At 38.6% G+C, this 17,350-nt stretch overlaps 1 protein-coding gene across 50 annotated transcripts in view; it reads left to right on the top strand.

Annotated features, from left to right (window-relative positions):
* Positions 1 to 17,350, top strand: part of AFDN (afadin, adherens junction formation factor) — an 88,256-nt gene that overhangs the window by 14,210 nt on the left and 56,696 nt on the right. For 40 of the 50 annotated variants that reach the window (XM_083434005.1, XM_083434001.1, XM_083433973.1 and 37 more), the window contains exons 2-8: positions 6,197 to 6,392; positions 8,562 to 8,677; positions 9,654 to 9,814; positions 11,801 to 11,961; positions 12,203 to 12,360; positions 14,455 to 14,566; positions 15,448 to 15,615. In XM_083434005.1, coding sequence (XP_083290131.1) covers positions 6,197 to 6,392; positions 8,562 to 8,677; positions 9,654 to 9,814; positions 11,801 to 11,961; positions 12,203 to 12,360; positions 14,455 to 14,566; positions 15,448 to 15,615 — 1,072 coding nt within the window. The remainder of the gene's footprint in view (positions 1 to 6,196; positions 6,393 to 8,561; positions 8,678 to 9,653; positions 9,815 to 11,800; positions 11,962 to 12,202; positions 12,361 to 14,454; positions 14,567 to 15,447; positions 15,616 to 17,350) is intronic. The other 10 variants (XM_083433975.1, XM_083433972.1, XM_083433984.1 and 7 more) reach the window with 3 other exon arrangements.

The raw sequence follows: 17,350 nt of genomic DNA, 5'->3' as shown, positions 1-17,350 counted from the left end.
ATCTGGTTTTGGTTCATTAGAACATTAAAAATCACATCCATGCAAAATGTGACAAGTTGGTTAGCTTGTACAACTGAATTACTGTCTAAGCAATAAAGCCCTCAGAGTGGTTTATGTATGTAATTCTCTTTGTACAGTAATATACTTGATTGCTTTTCTTTTTAGTTTTATTTATTTAAAACTTTCTGCCTTTCAGTTTAAATATTTTTCGGGCTAACTTATAAAATAGAAATTAAACAAATATAACAAGATTAAATAGCGAACTATGAACTCTCAAATTACCATTACAGCAGTGATTTTTTAAAGTTGTATTGTGGTGGTTTGCTTGTTTTTTGCAAGCCGCAATACAAATGGAACATGTTGTAGCCTGCAAATAATAAGCAAACAAAGCAGTATAGTAAGCATGAATATAAATATACAAAGGTGTGTTGATTTGTTCAAGCTCTGTCAAATAATCAGCGTGCATAAGAAGTTGACTTTGAATTCATGGGCTTTACAAGCACAATCCTGTTGTCATTCCCTCTGGGATCAATGTTCAGGTTGTGAGCGCAGTGTCTTGTGTAACCAACTTGACATAAAGAAAGGTGGATCAAAAGACAGTTGGGCACGGTGGGCTATTGTTTCTCTTCCTCTTGACCAGGGTTTCCCCAACTTTGGTCTCCAACAGTTTTTGGACTACAAGTCGCATCATCCCTAGCTAGCGTGACCAGTGGTCAGGGATTATTGTAATTGTAATTCAAAAACAGCTGGACACTCAAGTTTCGGAAACCCTGCTCTAGAAAAACCACAAACTGTAACCAATATTTGTTTTGTGGTTTGCAGCTCATGGTTTCTTTGGAGAAGACAAAGCAAAAACCTGGGTTTAGATAACATGCTTGGCCAAACCATGGCTTAGCTTGCAGCAGTGCAGGAGGAGGTCTGGGCCAGGAATGCTGCAGTCTCCTCTCTGGGATCCCTTGCTGTCATATCAAGCTGTTTCTTTCTTGCTCTTTTTTGTAATCAGATGGCAGGAATGTGTGTTCAAAGCAAACATGGATAAGCTTAGATTCTTATGATCCTTAACACATTTGTAGGGTTTTCATAACAACCAAAGCACTGAATATATTATTGGTTTATGGAATATTTCATTGGCACTGTTTCTCAACAATACAGTGGGTGCTCGGGTTGCGAACGTGATCCTTTCCGGATGCACGTTCGCAACCCACAGCGGCGCGTCTGCGCATGCGCGGGTTGCGATTCAGCACTTTGCGCATGCGCAACTGCCGAAACCTGGAAGTAACCTGTTCTGGTACTTCCAGGTTTCAGCGGTCCGTAACCCGAAAAAACACAACCTGAAGCGTCTGTAACCCGAGGTATGACTGTACTGTTTTTTGTCTCTCTTCAGACTATTGTTGCTTTCACTTGAAATTCATTTTCAAATATTTTATCATTTCTCTCATTGCTGTTAGCCCTTCTGTAGCTAGATCTGTACATACAGTAGACTTTCGGCATTTAATATGAATTTTATGTCTGTCCAATTTAAAAACGTAATGTTATAAAGTAATGTAGCTGAACATGTCTTTGCTTTCAGCTTGATTAATGGGAAAAAATGCATGTTCTCACACATGATTCTGTGATTCTGGGACATTTTCATGGAGTTTCCCATGTTGTGTCCTGTAATGATAAGAAATGCTTTTGTAAGAGATACCCACAATTCTTTGCTTTCCCCCTTTGTCTGTTTTTGTTATATATTCAGTAGCATATTTTTTTTGTCATTGTTACTCTTGTGTTCTGTTGGGCATAATATTAATATATGCTATTGTTTGATAGCAAGAAAACAGAAACATCACCTTCTAGATGCTAGCATTTGGTAGGGGGAATAAAATGGGATATAGTTAACCCAAGTTCTGAAGAAGGGTTAGGCAACAAGAAGATAAGTAGCCCAGGAAAACTGTAGGCTATTTCTCTAGTTAAAAGATAGTTTTTATATAAGGCTGAATGTGAGGGCTAGTGTATCCTTTCATAAGCAAAAGGTAGACCTGCTGACTCTGACAACTCATTCTTGTCTTAAGTCTATATCAGACTACTTTTTAATGTATTAATACACTTTTGTAAGCATTGGTAATAATTGTACCACTTACATTGTAGCTGAATTGCCAACAATATTGTGAGCACTCATCTTGAAATTTGTGTTGAACAGAGTCTAATGTTATATGGGAGATACAAATTTGGAGAAGGTGGGGAAGGACTCTGAACTCCAAATGGGACCTGTGAAGTTAGGGCTTGGCTCAGTTCTGTTTGTGTCCTGTTTAACTCTGCTTGGTGGTGGTGACTGGTAGTAATTGTGGTAGTGGTGAGTAAATTGTCTGGAACACAGTTGAGAAGGTGCAAAAAACAATCCTTATCCCAGATAATGGGATTGGAAATGGGAGGTGACAGACTCATGAAGTTTTAAATGTGTGACACTGTAATGCAGATGAATGTGCTGTCTACCTGAGATGCATTCTTTGCATTTTAGGGGTCCTTGTGCAGCCCAGCTATCACAGTGTTAAGTCGTTTTGCTTGTCTGTGTTTAATGGGAGATTAGACAACTTTATTGAAGATAAAGTTTTCAGTGACTACTAGGAACAAGTGGGAGAGGAATGTTGCCTTCGTGTTCTGCTTTTGAGCTTCCCATGTGCATTTGGTTGATCGCCGAGAGCAGAGAGCAAAAGGGTGTAAGAGAAGAGAGTATTTTTTATGATCTACCATGGCTCTTCTTTATGTCTATCTACCCAATCTGAAAAGCCAGTTCCCAACATTTCATTGCACTCGACCAAAAAATAGAATTCAGAATATTGCTGTCTAAATAGAAACAGGCACCATTTTTTTTAGTTGCTGTCCTTGGTGACCACTTCAGGTTTAGCCTAATGTACCCTTTCCCTTGCATGTCAATTAATGGTCGTCATACAATGTTATGATAAAGCATTGTATTTAGGACAAATTTGTATTTGGAAAAATTTGTGACAAGAGCCCCTTCTTTCTAACACGGGGTATTCAGCCTTCATTGACAGAGATTCCACAGGGGCATCTTTCTGCAGAGGGCCCGAGTGGCCTTTACAATATGCAGAAGCTCTTTGTCTGTGCATGCTAGCTATTGAAACAATAGGCATTTTGGGTAGTTCTTAAGACATTCAAATTGGAACCTTTGCTCCTAACTCTGCATTGTATATATAAACATAAAACTTTATAACAGAGCTTCAGACAATTCCTAATGCCAATGGAGTAAATAGAGCCATAATTTATATGGAACTCCCTGCCACAGGAGGTTAGGTTATCTCCTCCTTTGCTGGTGTTCATTCAACTAGAAAGTTCTTTTATAAAAAGCTTTTGACTTTTGTGGTTTTAGGGGGTTTTATAGTCTGGCTCTCTTGTGTTCCGTTCTTGGATGTTTTGTTGTGGTGGAGATTTTTTAAAATGAAATATCATTGCTATGTTGTTGGTGTATTGCTTTAGCTGTTTTGGGCATCTCTATTCAGAGAGGAAATGTGAGTTATAAATTATAAATGTTCAGCTTTTGCCACACCTTATCTGTTGTGGAATGCTCTCCCCTGAGAGTCGTATGTGCCTAGATCTATTCTTGCCTTTTAGAAAGTAGATGAAGACTAGGGCAGAGAGCCAATGAGTCTTCCTGCATTTGCGTATCTGAATTTGGTTTAGTGAATTGCAGGGAGAGAGATCAAGAGAAAGTATGTGCTTAGCTTCTGAAGAGCTGCTCACATGCCACAACTGTTTCTCTCTGACCCATGAAAAAGTGTTGGCATTCATAACTTGGATGGGGTGGTGAGGACTAGTGGGAGGGACTGCTGTTAGTACTGCACTGTAAAACAGCACAGTGTAAATCAGGGATAGGCAACCTAATGGGCCGGATGCGGCCCAGTTGCCTTCTCAATCCGGCCCGTGGATGGTCCAGGAATCAGCGTGTTTTTACATGAGTAGAATGTGTGCTTTTATTTAAAATGCATCTCTGGGTTATTTGTGGGGCATAGGAATCCGTGTATTTCCCCCCCTCCCCAGCAAAAAATGGTCTGAGTGACAATGGACCGGTCCACAGCTGGAAAAGGTTGCTGACCCCTGGTGTAAATGATGATTTCTCTTTTTCCTCCTGGAAGTATGTGGGGTATGTGGTGAGCAAATGGGGTAAGTTATGGAGTGAGCAAATCACTTGAGTAGATAGGAAGGTGGGGATCATTTCTTGATTATTATTTTTGCAAGGCTAACCAGTCTGTTTTTACATACAATTTATGAGTGGCTCCCATATTTATTTATTTAGTTAGTTCTCACTTTGACCCTCCAGGTTTCACAAGTCTCAGGAGGACTTCTGCCCCCTCCCTTCTTCTGCGCTCCTTCCCCTGGCTAGGGCAGTATTCCTCGGTGGAAGGGGACATATATGTGAGTGCATATCTTGTTGCTGAGCTGCTGAGTTAGCACTTATGCATTAGTTTTGTACTGTGGAGAAAATGTGGAGGTTTCCACATCTAGGTAAGACCTAGAGATTCCTGTCATGTCTTTTAGTACATTAGTTGCTGCTTAGTATTTGGATGTTCACAACATGCTTGTGGGTTTAAGTAGGATATCATTATCCTAGTTACGATAAACATTCCTGTGAAACAATGAAAGTCCTATGTTGTGCATGTATATGAACTATCTCGCATTTCCTTTACCAGATAATTCCCTAGAATTTCACATGGCAACTACCTCGATAACTTGAATTTAGGGCTCTAAAGGTTAAAGCTGGAGTTTTGAATTGAGCCCAGAAGTGGACTGGGAGCCAGTGCAGATGATGAAGCACTGGTGTAAAGGGATGGTATTTATCGATCATGCTCAAATAATGTGGCCACCTTAGTTTGGATCAAATGAAGAGATTCTGGACTGTTTTCAGAGGCAGACCCACACATTATAGTAATCGAACTGAGAGGTTACAAGAACTGGGTGAACTCCAACTAGCCTTTATTTGTCCATGTAGTTATTACATGTACAGTTGTTACATCAGCCCAAGTTGATAAATGCATAGTGCATTAATGTAAGAATGCAGCTATTGCAGATCATGTACCTTGGCTGTCTGAAGAAGATAGACTGCTTTGTGAGGGTAATGCTCCTTTAAGAGATGAGCTAGAAAGAACCACTTGAAATATACTAGAAGTGAAGGGATGTTGCCAGTAGCAGTCCGAGTGTGAGAGAGAACTAAGATGGACTGATATTGTACTAAAGCATGTAACAAGGTTCTAGCATTGCGGAATAATGCAGGGATCTATTTTCATAATTACAATTTTTTTGGTGGACATTCTAAATATTTTAGGATACATAATTTTGAAAATATAAAAAATAACCCTGCTGCATTTGCCTGAAGTTTTTTTCTCCTTTCTGTACTTATTCATGGTTTATGAAGCTTAGGATGATCATAATACAATTAACCAGTTGTAATAAAACCTGAAGCAGTGGTGCAGTTAATACACTGTGTTTAAACACCAGCCTATAAAGTCTATATATACCTTGTGTATTGTTTTCAAATAACTCAGATTTCATTCATGAAATTTTATAGCACGGACTCCAGTTGAGTCTCCCGGGGGGGGGGGTCATCATAAGTGGGGATCATCACCAAGAAGGCCATTTCTCTGGTTGACACCACCTCATGTCACATGGGGAAACTTGAAAAAAGAGCCTCTGACGAAAATCTCAAGGTAAAGGCAGATATATAGGGCAGAAGATGTAATTTGGAACTATTATGATACAGATCATTCAGTTGTGGAATCTTAATGTGATGCATTCACCATGATAAATGTTGTTTTAGGATCAGTAAACATGTTATTCATGAAAAGTGCTAAAATTTAAAACGTTGCAGTAGTCACATTTCAAATGCAGCTCACTTGGAGTTATTTGTTTAAACTGTTTCTGATACAGAACTAAGCATATTTAAAATCAAAGCACTCCAGTTTATATAGGGTATGGGTATGAAGAAGAGTTATTTGCTATGGCAGTTATGTGCTATTTCCAGTTGTAGGGAAAGTAAACATAAGAGACTATTTTCTCCACTCATACACTTTTTTTCTTGGAGTGTGTTGAATATGTAAGAATAACTTGGTGTATTGGAGAGGCAAAATCATTGATAAATGTATAGAAATAAATTATTACATAAAAAAGCAAGTGATGTCATTGATTCTATTTTATTTCATTACAGGATCTGGAATTCCATGGAGTTATGAGATTTTATTTTCAAGACAAAGCAGCTGGGAATTTTGCAACAAAATGTATCCGTGTGTCTAGCACTGCTACAACTCAGGATGTGATAGAAACACTTGCGGAGAAATTTCGGCCGGATATGCGGATGTTATCATCCCCTAAATACTCACTTTATGAAGTGCACGTCAGTGGAGGTTAGTGTATTAAGTTTGAGACTACTCAAAACTTAAAACTGTATCTATATTAATTGCAGAGAGAGAGGGAGAAAAATTTGGCTTAGAAGATTAAGTAATTTCCAATCACTGCTTGGCAGCTACATTGCTTGGCAGTTTCCCTTGGCAGTTACATTGATTAGAGACAACAAAATTGTCAGTTAAAATGACATATTGAAAACTTGCAACATAAAAACATAACAAAGACACACACTCACAAATTACAATATGAGAAAATTCAGATTCAAAATGTAAGACCTCAAGATGTGGCCTCAGAAAAAAGTCTCCCAATGCCTTAATGAAGAGGAAGATCTTGCATTGGTTTTTGAAGGCTTGGAGACTTGTTCTGAGATTTGTTTTTTAAAGAAGCATGTCCACAATGCTGGGTTTACAGTAGTGTAGAATGATTTTTCATTAACTGATGCCAGCTATTAGTCCACACAGTAATGATAATATGAATTATTGTATTCTCAAGATTAATTAATAGAATGCTTTTGAACATGGATTGTAAATTTCAGCTGGCTCAGAATGTGGTACCTCACCTCTTAAAGAGAGTTGGTATTAAGCAATATACACAACTACTTTCTTTCATTTGCACTCGCTACTGATTTCTCTCCAGGACCCTGCTTGCTAGAAACAATGTGTAATCTTAATATAATCATGCAGGAAAACGGTTTCTACAGAAAGCTCAGAATTGCACATCTGAACAGAATAATCATTCATTGTCTTAGAAATAACAGTAGAAGATTGTTAAGCCAAACTCTGAAATACTCCTTAATGCTCTCTTCCATTGACATCTTTTTCTTCAGGCTGTAATATACCAAGCAGTACATTACATATAGCGTACAGACACTGCCTTTCATAATTATTTTAAAGTATTTTACTCATTTGTGTATTTCTCTTTTGGAAATTATACAAATTTTCTAGAAAAGAAAAACTGAAGTTTTTCTTCAGGCTTCATGTCAGGATTTGATGCTAACATTGTATACCAGCTGATAGGAACTTCATTAGGTTTTCTAGGGCTGCTTGTAATAAGTGTTTTTTGTGTGCATATCTGCTTTTCTGTGGGTTCTGCTTATTCTTGACTGGTTGGAACTGTTAAGTGTCTACTGTTTCAGCTTTTAAGAAGTAACCTTGACATAAAATGCTTTGGGCTTCTGTCTTGCTAGTACTGTTTTTAATTTTTTTTTTATAATCTGTTAGATGTTGATGTCTGGATATCTGGAGTTTGGTATCATCACTGTGTTTATGACACTCCATTTTCTTTCATTCTTGACTGGTTTAGGAATGCGAATATTGACTATGAACTAGTTTGTGTTTTGATTTGGTAGTGGATTGGATATGTCTTGGTAAACTGAAGCTGAATTGAGAGTCAGCATGATCTAGCGAAAGTGCTGTTTTGTTTTATTGGTTTTAAAAGCTGTTTCAGGCTTACAAATTTATTTTAATCTCTTACCATAAAATTTTAATCCACATTCCCCATTTCTTATAGAGATGTTCAAAAGTGTCTTACAAAATCTAACAGAACATCCAGAATTTTAAAAAGTTATATTACATGTTCTTGAATTTAAATTGGATATTTCCTAAATATGTTTTTGTAACTATATCTTGAGAGGCTACTTCTTAGCAGAAGGATGACTTTAAAAATGAAGTAATTGCTAACCTGTCAGTTTCTAGCTCTGGCTGTGTGAGCAATATTTATCTGAAATGGTAGTGAGGATATGGCTTTAATAACTGTTGTTTAAAAAAATAAAAAATAGGAGCCGTAGAGGAGCCCCCCCTTTCACTTATGGAAGGAACTTTGAAATGAATAAATATTAGTATCGTCTGAGTAGCCTGTTGGCACAGTTTGCCAGTGGTTCATATTCTGCTCTGATTTTAAAACAGGGCAGCTAACCAGGTATCCTCCAAATGTTATGGACTGCAGCTCCCATCAGCTCCAACCAGCATGACCAATGAGTAGGAATGATGGGAGCTGACATACAACATCTGGAGGGTACCATGTCAGCTACCACTGCTTTGAAAGATCTGATATGGTCTTCTGCTTTAGAAGTGCGATAAATTAAATCTTGTTGTTTGGCTAATAAGTTAACAGTCAATGTACTGCAATAGTAAGTAACCACTAGTTATGCTTTATTTCATATTTTGAAGAAGAAAGAAGATTGGATATAGACGAGAAACCTTTAGTTGTACAATTAAATTGGAACAAAGATGATCGAGAAGGAAGATTTGTACTCAAGAATGAAAATGATGCACTTCCTCCAAAGGTAAAAGAAAGCAATATTACTGTATATTTTTGACACTACTGTAAATGCATTTGAGTTTTCATAAATTGCCTTTGGGCTTGCAACAACAAATCTGGCAATGTATTATGGGTACATATGACAGTTTTGGATAATACTTCTCCATTATATTCACATTCTACAGCCTATTAGTGTGTGTCATCAGACAGTCTGCTCTGATTTATTGTCACTGCTGGGCAGCCAGCAGGGATCACAACTCTGCTAGCTACTGACTTGACTGATGAGGCTAGGCAGTTGATTGCGAAATGGTTCTCGGGTATCTTCCATAGTCAACAAAGTAACTTAAAATATCATAGTATTGCTCACAGTCAATGAATTTTTAACTGACACTTTCTGAGGTGGCTAGTTGGTCAGATTACTCCAGAGGTCCTGGTTGATGCAAGTGATTTTACCCTTAACATTGTGCAAAGAAATTACAGTGAGACACCATCAGTTCTGCGTATTGCTTTGGGCCAAGCTGTAAAAGAACCATGCTACGTGGAAAAGCTCTGCTGGACAGCACACTGAGGCTGCAATGGAGGCAGCTAAGTATGTCTTCTTTGCTGCTTTCACTGCCACTCAGTAGGCTTGATACTGAGCATTCAGCATTCGCTCCTCTTGCATTGAAGCTTGTTTTATTGCATTAAGTTCTGGTGTACACCAAGGAGCCAAACTGGTGCTATCAAGCAGATAGAGTTCTCAGGGACACACATCAACAGCCTGAGCTATTTGCATATTCCACACTTCAGTCGGGGCTTCAATGGGAACACCAGTCATATCAGCCAGAAGATCACCCAGGCTGCCAGGAGACCAATTGGATCCATTGCCTCCAAGGACAGACTATCCTAATACGTCGCCTGACTCTGCATCATGTTTCAAATAAGATGAAATAAGTTTTTATTTGGAAATTAATGTGGTCAGAGTTGCAGTAGATCATAATACTAAACACTGTTTGTTTCAGAAGGCTCAAAGCAATGGCCCTGAAAAACAAGAGAAAGAAGGAGTGATTCAGAACTTCAAACGGACTTTATCAAAAAAAGAAAAGAAGGAGAAAAAGAGGCGGGATAAAGAAGCATCACGGCAAGCTTTAGATGGTGATGGGCTGTTTCATGGGGATGATATGTGAGTATCAGTGCATCAAATAGTACAATGTCTAATCTGTACATAGATGAATACTTTAACTTGGGGAGACAAGTCTCTTAAAATATATGAATAGTTTTTGTATTGTACTTCCTTCAGGGTTGGTATATACAAGTTCTCATTGAATACCGTCACATAACTTAAGGGTTATAAATTGCATCCAAAGGTAGTTTACATAATCAGAGCGAATGAGTTAACTGTTCTCTTCCAGAGCTAGTGTGTGAGGGAAATGCAGATTGGCAGGCTAATGTGACCATTAATGCTTTTTTAAAAAAAATGCGGCCAAACTACATATTGTATTAGACACGCACAGGTAAACAATCAGGCTTAACCTGGTCACTTCTATTTTGGGGAATGTGGGCATAGGGTCCCAATCCAGAATGTGTTCCTGATCCTGGCAGTGTTTTTCACTGTAGACGCCAGTAAAAGCAAAAGCAGTCAAGAGAAAGTGATTTTCAGTAGAAACTGGTGTGGACTCCCAATCCAGACCAGACCACCACACCAGGATAAGCATGCTTGTTTCACTACATATGAATGGGCCTGAATAACACAGTTTTCAGATCCTCAGGAATGTCTCTTTTCATTTTGACAAAATTCCTTTATCTGGTTCTGTAAATTGCCCATTGAATGTATGCATTTCATCTGGTCAAATATGACTTCTCCCAAATGGGGAGATTCAGTTTAGTGTTACTTTTCTTCTGTTTAAAGCCAGTAGTTACAGCAACAAAGAGAAGATGGTTTTATGTAGGTTCCTTTTTTGAGGTAGTATATGTATATTTGTGTGTGTGCACGCGCACAGGCAAAAATGGAATTTGGGACACTATGGGAAATCCATCTCAAGCTTTCTGAAGGAGGTTGGGAATATTAAATCTCCTTGATTATAATCAGCAGAGACTTTTTTCCTCTGTAGATGACAGATGCCTAATACTGTAAGCATGTCATCAATCCTCTGCTGGATAGAAATAGCCCTTTTGTTCATGGAAGACTTAAGTTTGGCTCTACCCCAACATGTAGATATTTACTACAGGGTATAGAATTGTTGGAGGTTGTGTTTTATGTATGTTTTATGTTTCTTGTTTTGTACCTTTTAAGTGATCTGCACTTGTATGCTTCAAGAGCAGGTTCATTGTTTAGGGTTGCCCCTGGATCCATCTTTGTTACTGGAGGCTTGGTTAGCCTTAGTAACTAGGAGTACCTTTTACCAGCTACAGCTGGTATACCAACTATAGCTGTTTTGGGGCAGGAAAAGCCTGACCACAGTGATTCATGTATGGGTCACCTCAAGACTCAATTATGGCAGTGCACTCTGTAGAGTAGGAATGACAAACTCCGGCCCTCCAGATGTTTGGGACTACAATTCCCATCATCCCTAGCTAATGGGACCAGTGGTCAGGGATGATGGGAATTGTAGTCCCAAACATCTGGAGGGCCGGAGTTTGCCTATGCCTGCTGTAGAGCAAGTTGCAAGCCTGTTCTGGAAGCACCAGCTTGTGCAAACAAACTGTAGCTAGACTTTTGGTTCAAACTGACCATATGTTGCTAGGTCAAATTCAAGGCTCTTGTTTTAATTTACATGTTTTAACAGATTGGATCTGGGAAACCTTAAGGAGTGCCTGACTCCCTATATCCCTGACCAGTCACTGAGGTCTTAAGGGGGTCACTGTTAGTGGTCCCCCATGGCTTGTATCCACAAGAAGTGTGCATTCAGTCTTGTGGGCCCAACTCTGTGGAACTCCCTCCTAGCTGAGATTAGAGAAATCACCCTCCCCTTTTTGTTGAACTTGCAGCTCCTAGTAAAGACCTTTTTATTTCAGCAGTCATTTTAAGTATGTTAGATTTAACTGAATAATATTTATTATACAGTAAGGTTATAAGGATACAGCCTATCTTAGACTATGGTGTTAGGCGGTATAAAAAGTGCTGAAATAAATAAGCTATTTCATTATTACCTTAAATTACTCTTGGCAGTGAGAATTCTCGCCTTGCCGCAGAGGTCTACAAAGATATGCCTGAGACCAGTTTCACACGAACAATATCTAATCCAGAGGTGGTAATGAAACGACGGAGACAGCAAAAGCTAGAAAAGAGAATGCAAGAGTTCCGGAGCTCTGATGGCAGACCAGATTCAGGTGGGAATTTAGAGTAAATCAATAATATTCATTGGATGGGTGGAACTTACAGAATGTGAGCTGGCTTCCATTAGTCTTCCTGGGGACACTTCAGGGCAGGGGCTTTTGAAGTATAAATACACAAATACCTAAGTTCCTTCTTTTTGCTGTTTTAGTGGATACTGAAAATCAGTTCAAGTGCTTAGGTTGTGTGACATTTCATTATATTTTTAATTTAAGTTACAAATTATGTATTTTTCAGGTGGTACATTGAGGATTTATGCAGACAGTTTGAAACCAAATATACCATACAAGACAATCCTGCTATCTACCACAGATACAGCAGACTTTGCAGTTATTGAAGCACTGGAGAAGTATGGTCTCGAAAAGGAAAACCCCAAGGACTACTGTATTGCTCGTGTGAGTAAATTGATTAAAGAAAATAGTTCTTGAAAAAATCCTGCTGCTTGGGTTTTTTAAATGATGATGTTCTGGTGGGGAGATTCCCCACTCAGCTTATGTATAATTTATTGTCTGTATCAACATAAGTTGGTTCCTCAGGCTCTTCAGATCTTAGGGTTGGTATGGTTGGGCTGTAATCTTAGTTTTAGCGTCATATAACTTTATTATCCTGTCAATTGATTTTATCTGTTGGGTTCTTGGCTAACTTGCTTGGCGTCTTGCCCTGAAGAAAGTAGCAGAAATTAGTGAAAGCTAACAGTGCTGAATAGTATTCTCCATCTGTTTTTAAAGCAAACTAAGGTTTTGACTAAAAGGCCTAAAGTTCCAATCAGATGCCACCACAGCCTCAGACAGCTGTTATTGTCAGCACATGCTGACATTCAGCTGTAGTACCATGAGCAAAAGTGGTATAGTCCTGTTGACTGGCATGGATAGACTTCCCTGTGGGCTTTATTTTGACGGTTGATTAAAGTTGTTGTTACCTAACTCATTGCAGTATGGGCAAAAGCTAAAATGGGTCGTCAAGAGGAACTCTTGTTACAGTCTCAGACAATTCTAAGATTGAATCCTTGAAGTACCTTACATACTATGAACATAATTTATCAGACTTCTGAAAACATAGTACAAAAATTCCTGAGTATGGATTGACTTTTTTCAGCACATCATTAGCAGATATCTCTTTAAAGATTTGTGTGTGTAGCCAATTATTTTTCACTTTCAGTGCCATTTTCTCTAAAGTTTCTGGTTTTCCTATCTAGTAGATACCCTGAATTGTAGTAGTACAGTTCTCTCTGTTAAAAGTTGCAAGGCCTGTTTCATTCCTATAAGAAGCCTGAATTTAGGCCTGTAGGCACTGGAGCTAGGGTTTTCCTTGATATCGATATTGACTATGGCAGGAAAGAGGAAAGTTTGCTGTCTAGCAGCATTCTGAATTGTTGCCTTTACTAAGTGAAGGTGGAAGGAAAATAGGGTGCCTATCGTGTAGCAAAAAGAAGATGCACAGGTAAAAACTAATTTCACTGTAACCCTGAGTAACCGGAAGTGAGGTGACTGGTGTTAGGGTCTTCTGTATTGTGGTCACTTGGGTGCTGATTTCCTTTCCGTGCTAGTTAGTAAAATCTTTTTATTTATGGTTTGATTTATTATTTGGTAGTAGAATTCATATACCGTATATCTAGCCAAATCTTAGATTTGTGGAAGCATATTATTGTATTTGTGTACATCTTTTTCTGGCATATTGAAGCAGAAGTCATAATATAAAATTATTTGTGTCATTTCTAAATTGTCAGCCATGGTCTCCCCCACACCTTCTTGATCATGATACACAACTTGGCAGATATTTCAGAGTTTAGTCTTGTTTAAATGTAAACATGAAACCATGGTTTTCTGTTCTGTGAATGTCTCACAGAAAGCCTGGGCATTCAGTCCTTCTTTCTTGTGATAGGGAGGAAGGCATTGAGAGCTTTTGCATTTGAATAAGTGACCCTTCCCCATTACATCTGAATTTGGCAAACTATGATTAGTTAACATGAGATTGTAGTTTCATAATCCTGGTTTGTTAACTAGTCACATTTATAACAGATTGCAGTTGATCAAATTAAGATGCAATGGGGAATGGTGATTGATTAAAAAATGAAAACTTTCCATCTTCTGTTGTACAAAGGATCATGGGAGCCCAAGGTTTCTGCAGTCTTGTTCCCACAACAGAAAAACCATGATTTCTCATTATGGCTGCACAGGGCCACTGTGATACTATATTACCAGCCGTGATGCAGGCATAAAATTTCACAACCTACTTTGTAATATCAGAGTCATAAAACTTGAAAGCATGCATTCTTACTACCTTTTGGTTGAGCAGTGGGCACAGGTAATATAATAATAAATTTTTATTTGTATTCCCCCCTCCCAAATAATATGGCATGGTATATTTTGTACCAACAGAATTATGTACTGCTTACATTTGGAGAAAGGAGAGGAGAGGGTGGTTTGGCCTTTGAGTGTTTATCCTTGGGTAACTGCTCTGTTCAAACTCATAGTTTATCTTTTCTGTAGGTCATGCTTCCTCCTGGTGCTCAACATTCTGATGATAAAGGTGCTAAAGAATCTATTCTTGATGATGATGAGTGCCCACTTCAGATATTCAGGGAATGGCCAAGTGACAAAGGTAATTTTAGTTGTTCATAATATGTAATAAAACCCAATGGTCACATACTGGCAAGGCACTGTGAGCAAGCCAGGAGGAGGAGTGGGTTATTAGCCTTAAACCTAAAACTTGTGCACTTTGTTTTTCCCCTTGGACATGGATGAGTCCCTGTTGTCTGATCCTGTTATGGTTTGCCTCAGTGTCTGAATGATCAGGCTATTGTTTGTATGATCTTGTTAATCAGGATTTGAAACATGCATGAGGGGAGAAAGGAGTCATGAGCCCGAGGCTCCTCCAGGTATATTCATGAAGCACCAAACAATGGCTGATGGAAAGTCATACATTGCAGAAGTTAATCGCTTCCACTTTGCTCCTTTCTGCTCACCTGGGAGGAAACAAACCATGATCTCTGGCTTAGCATTACATTTGAACCAGGAGTTCATGGTTTGTTTTGCTCCAACAATCCATTCTTTGTACCCAAGGCTTTGTATCCAGTAGTGTTGCTCAGTGAATGGTGAGGCTTCAGTCAGCAGGATGCAAAGGAAAGCAGGTTTTTTTCCCTGTGATCCTCTCTCCTGCCCCTGGGCTGCAAAGACTTGTTATTGGCTTACTGATTGTGGTTTGTTTAGAATGAAAAAGGCTATCCATTTGAATATAAAATATGATCTAATGTACTCTAGAGCACTGGATTCTAGAGAACATTAATAAATTATGTTGAATCGAAAATATTATAGTTCTTTAATCCTTAAATTTAATCCTAATTTTCAATTCGATAATTACTGTTTAGGAGAGCACAGTCAAATCAGTATAGTTAATAATGTACACTTTAATATGAATTTAATTTATCTATACCTTGAAGACAGGACAGACCTCAGATGTTTTGTTTGTGGTTTTATGTTTAGGGATACTGGTCTTTCAGTTGAAAAGGCGACCACCTGATTATGTTCCAAAGAAGTTGAAGAAACAATTTGATGGAAAGCCATTAAAGGGGAAGGAAAGAGTTGACGGGTCTGGTTATGGCTCTTCCCTTCCTCCAGAGAAGCTACCTTATCTGGTTGAACTAAGTCCCGGTAAGAATTTCTTTTACAATAATGTTCATCCATTTTTTGAATCACCTGATGGACTCTAATACTTTATCTCCATTTATTGTGCTTTATAGAATAGAATTGGTAGGGATGGGTTATTTTGATTGCAGTTTCCAACCGAAGTTTTAAGATTTCTGGATCCTTAGTCAAGGGTAATTTTGGCTAAGTTGGATAAAGCAACTTCATCAGATAGTTTTTGAAGCAAGAGGCTTTGTTTGATATAGTCATCCATCAAATCACCGAGGTAACAAAAAAACACATAATAGTAAAGAAAATAACAGACTTATATTTCAATATTCCATTAGAATAAAACTTCATAGATTTTCATTTTTGAAGTGTTTTGTTTCAAATTGCATACATAGGTACCACATTAAAGATAAATGTATATGAAGATAGATTTGCACCACGGAAAAAAGGTTTGCACAAGGATTCACAGGGTGCTGTAATAAGTAGCTTCTGTGTTGGATCTCAGGCGTCTGCTTCCGTAACAACATCTTTTGGCTTTTGTTTCACATTTCTTACACAACACTTTAGAGTAAGGTATAATATTTCTGGGAGGGGTTGAGATTTTGACTCTCATGTTTTTATTGCCTGCTTAATATGTTATTGATGCTGTGCTTTTATTAATGTGGTATTTTATTATATAGCATTTGTATTTTTATGAGTTTTTATGATGTATTTGCCCTGAGACCAGATGATAAAGGGCAGGGCGAAAATAAGATGAATAAGTTAAACAGAATAGTCCTTCCCAGAGTGGAGTGCACCTTTTACATAAATTTGGCCATATTTGTATCTAAGCTGTTGTTTTTAGTAATGGGAGCATAGGAAGCTGCCTTATACAGTGGTACCTCGGTTTAAGAACAGTCTTGTTTACAAACGATTCGGCTTACTAACTCTGCAAAACCAAAAGTCGTGTTCCGGTTTACCTCGGTCTAAAAACGGAATCCGAACGGTGGAAGGGCACCGGCAGCGGGAGGCCTCATTAGGGAAAGCGTGTCTTGGTTTAAGAACGGTTTCGGTTTAAAACGGACTACCGGAATGGACTAAGTTTGTAAACCAAGGTACCACTGTACTTAGTCAGTCCAATGGTCAATATAGCTCAGGAATGTCTCCACTGACTGGCAACAGCTCTGCAAGGTTTCGGATCAGGAATTTCCCCCCAGTCCTACCTGGAAATGCCAGGAATTGAACCTGGGACCCTCTGCATGCAAAGCAGGTGCTCAACCACTGATGCTACAGTGCTTCCTATATATTACAGCCCTTTCTATAAGCTACTGTCCTTATTTCTGTATAAGCTACTGTCCTTATTTCTGTATCGTATTTCTACCAGCTGCTCACACTGTTCTCACAAAGGCTAATACCAGTCTGTGAAAGCAAATCTTCTCTAACCAGTATTTGGAAAAAATAGCTTTTAACAGCATTTATAGGCAAATGCTTCATATTAAGGAATGCTGCAAGTTTCCCCCAGGTTTTTTAGGAATATGAACAGCCAAAGCCAGCTCCTCCACCCTTGCCTTCTCACCTTTGCACCCCCACAAGTCCAAAAGCCACAAGAAGCATGGGGTTCCTTATGATCAAGATATAAACTTATATGACCTGGCTAATATAGACTTGGCAACAGATAAGTGCAGAGCGCAGAAGAGTATATGACTTACAAAGCTGATACTATTTGATTTAAGGATTTTCAGATTTAAAATTGGGGGCACAAATCCACTCTTAC

The sequence above is a fragment of the Podarcis tiliguerta genome (genome assembly GCF_965153285.1).
Source record: "Podarcis tiliguerta genome assembly, chromosome: 3".
NCBI classification, from domain to species: Eukaryota; Metazoa; Chordata; class Lepidosauria; order Squamata; family Lacertidae; genus Podarcis; species Podarcis tiliguerta.
Note: the sequence above shows the minus strand (reverse complement) of the source record. Positions and strands in the feature narration are given on the sequence as shown.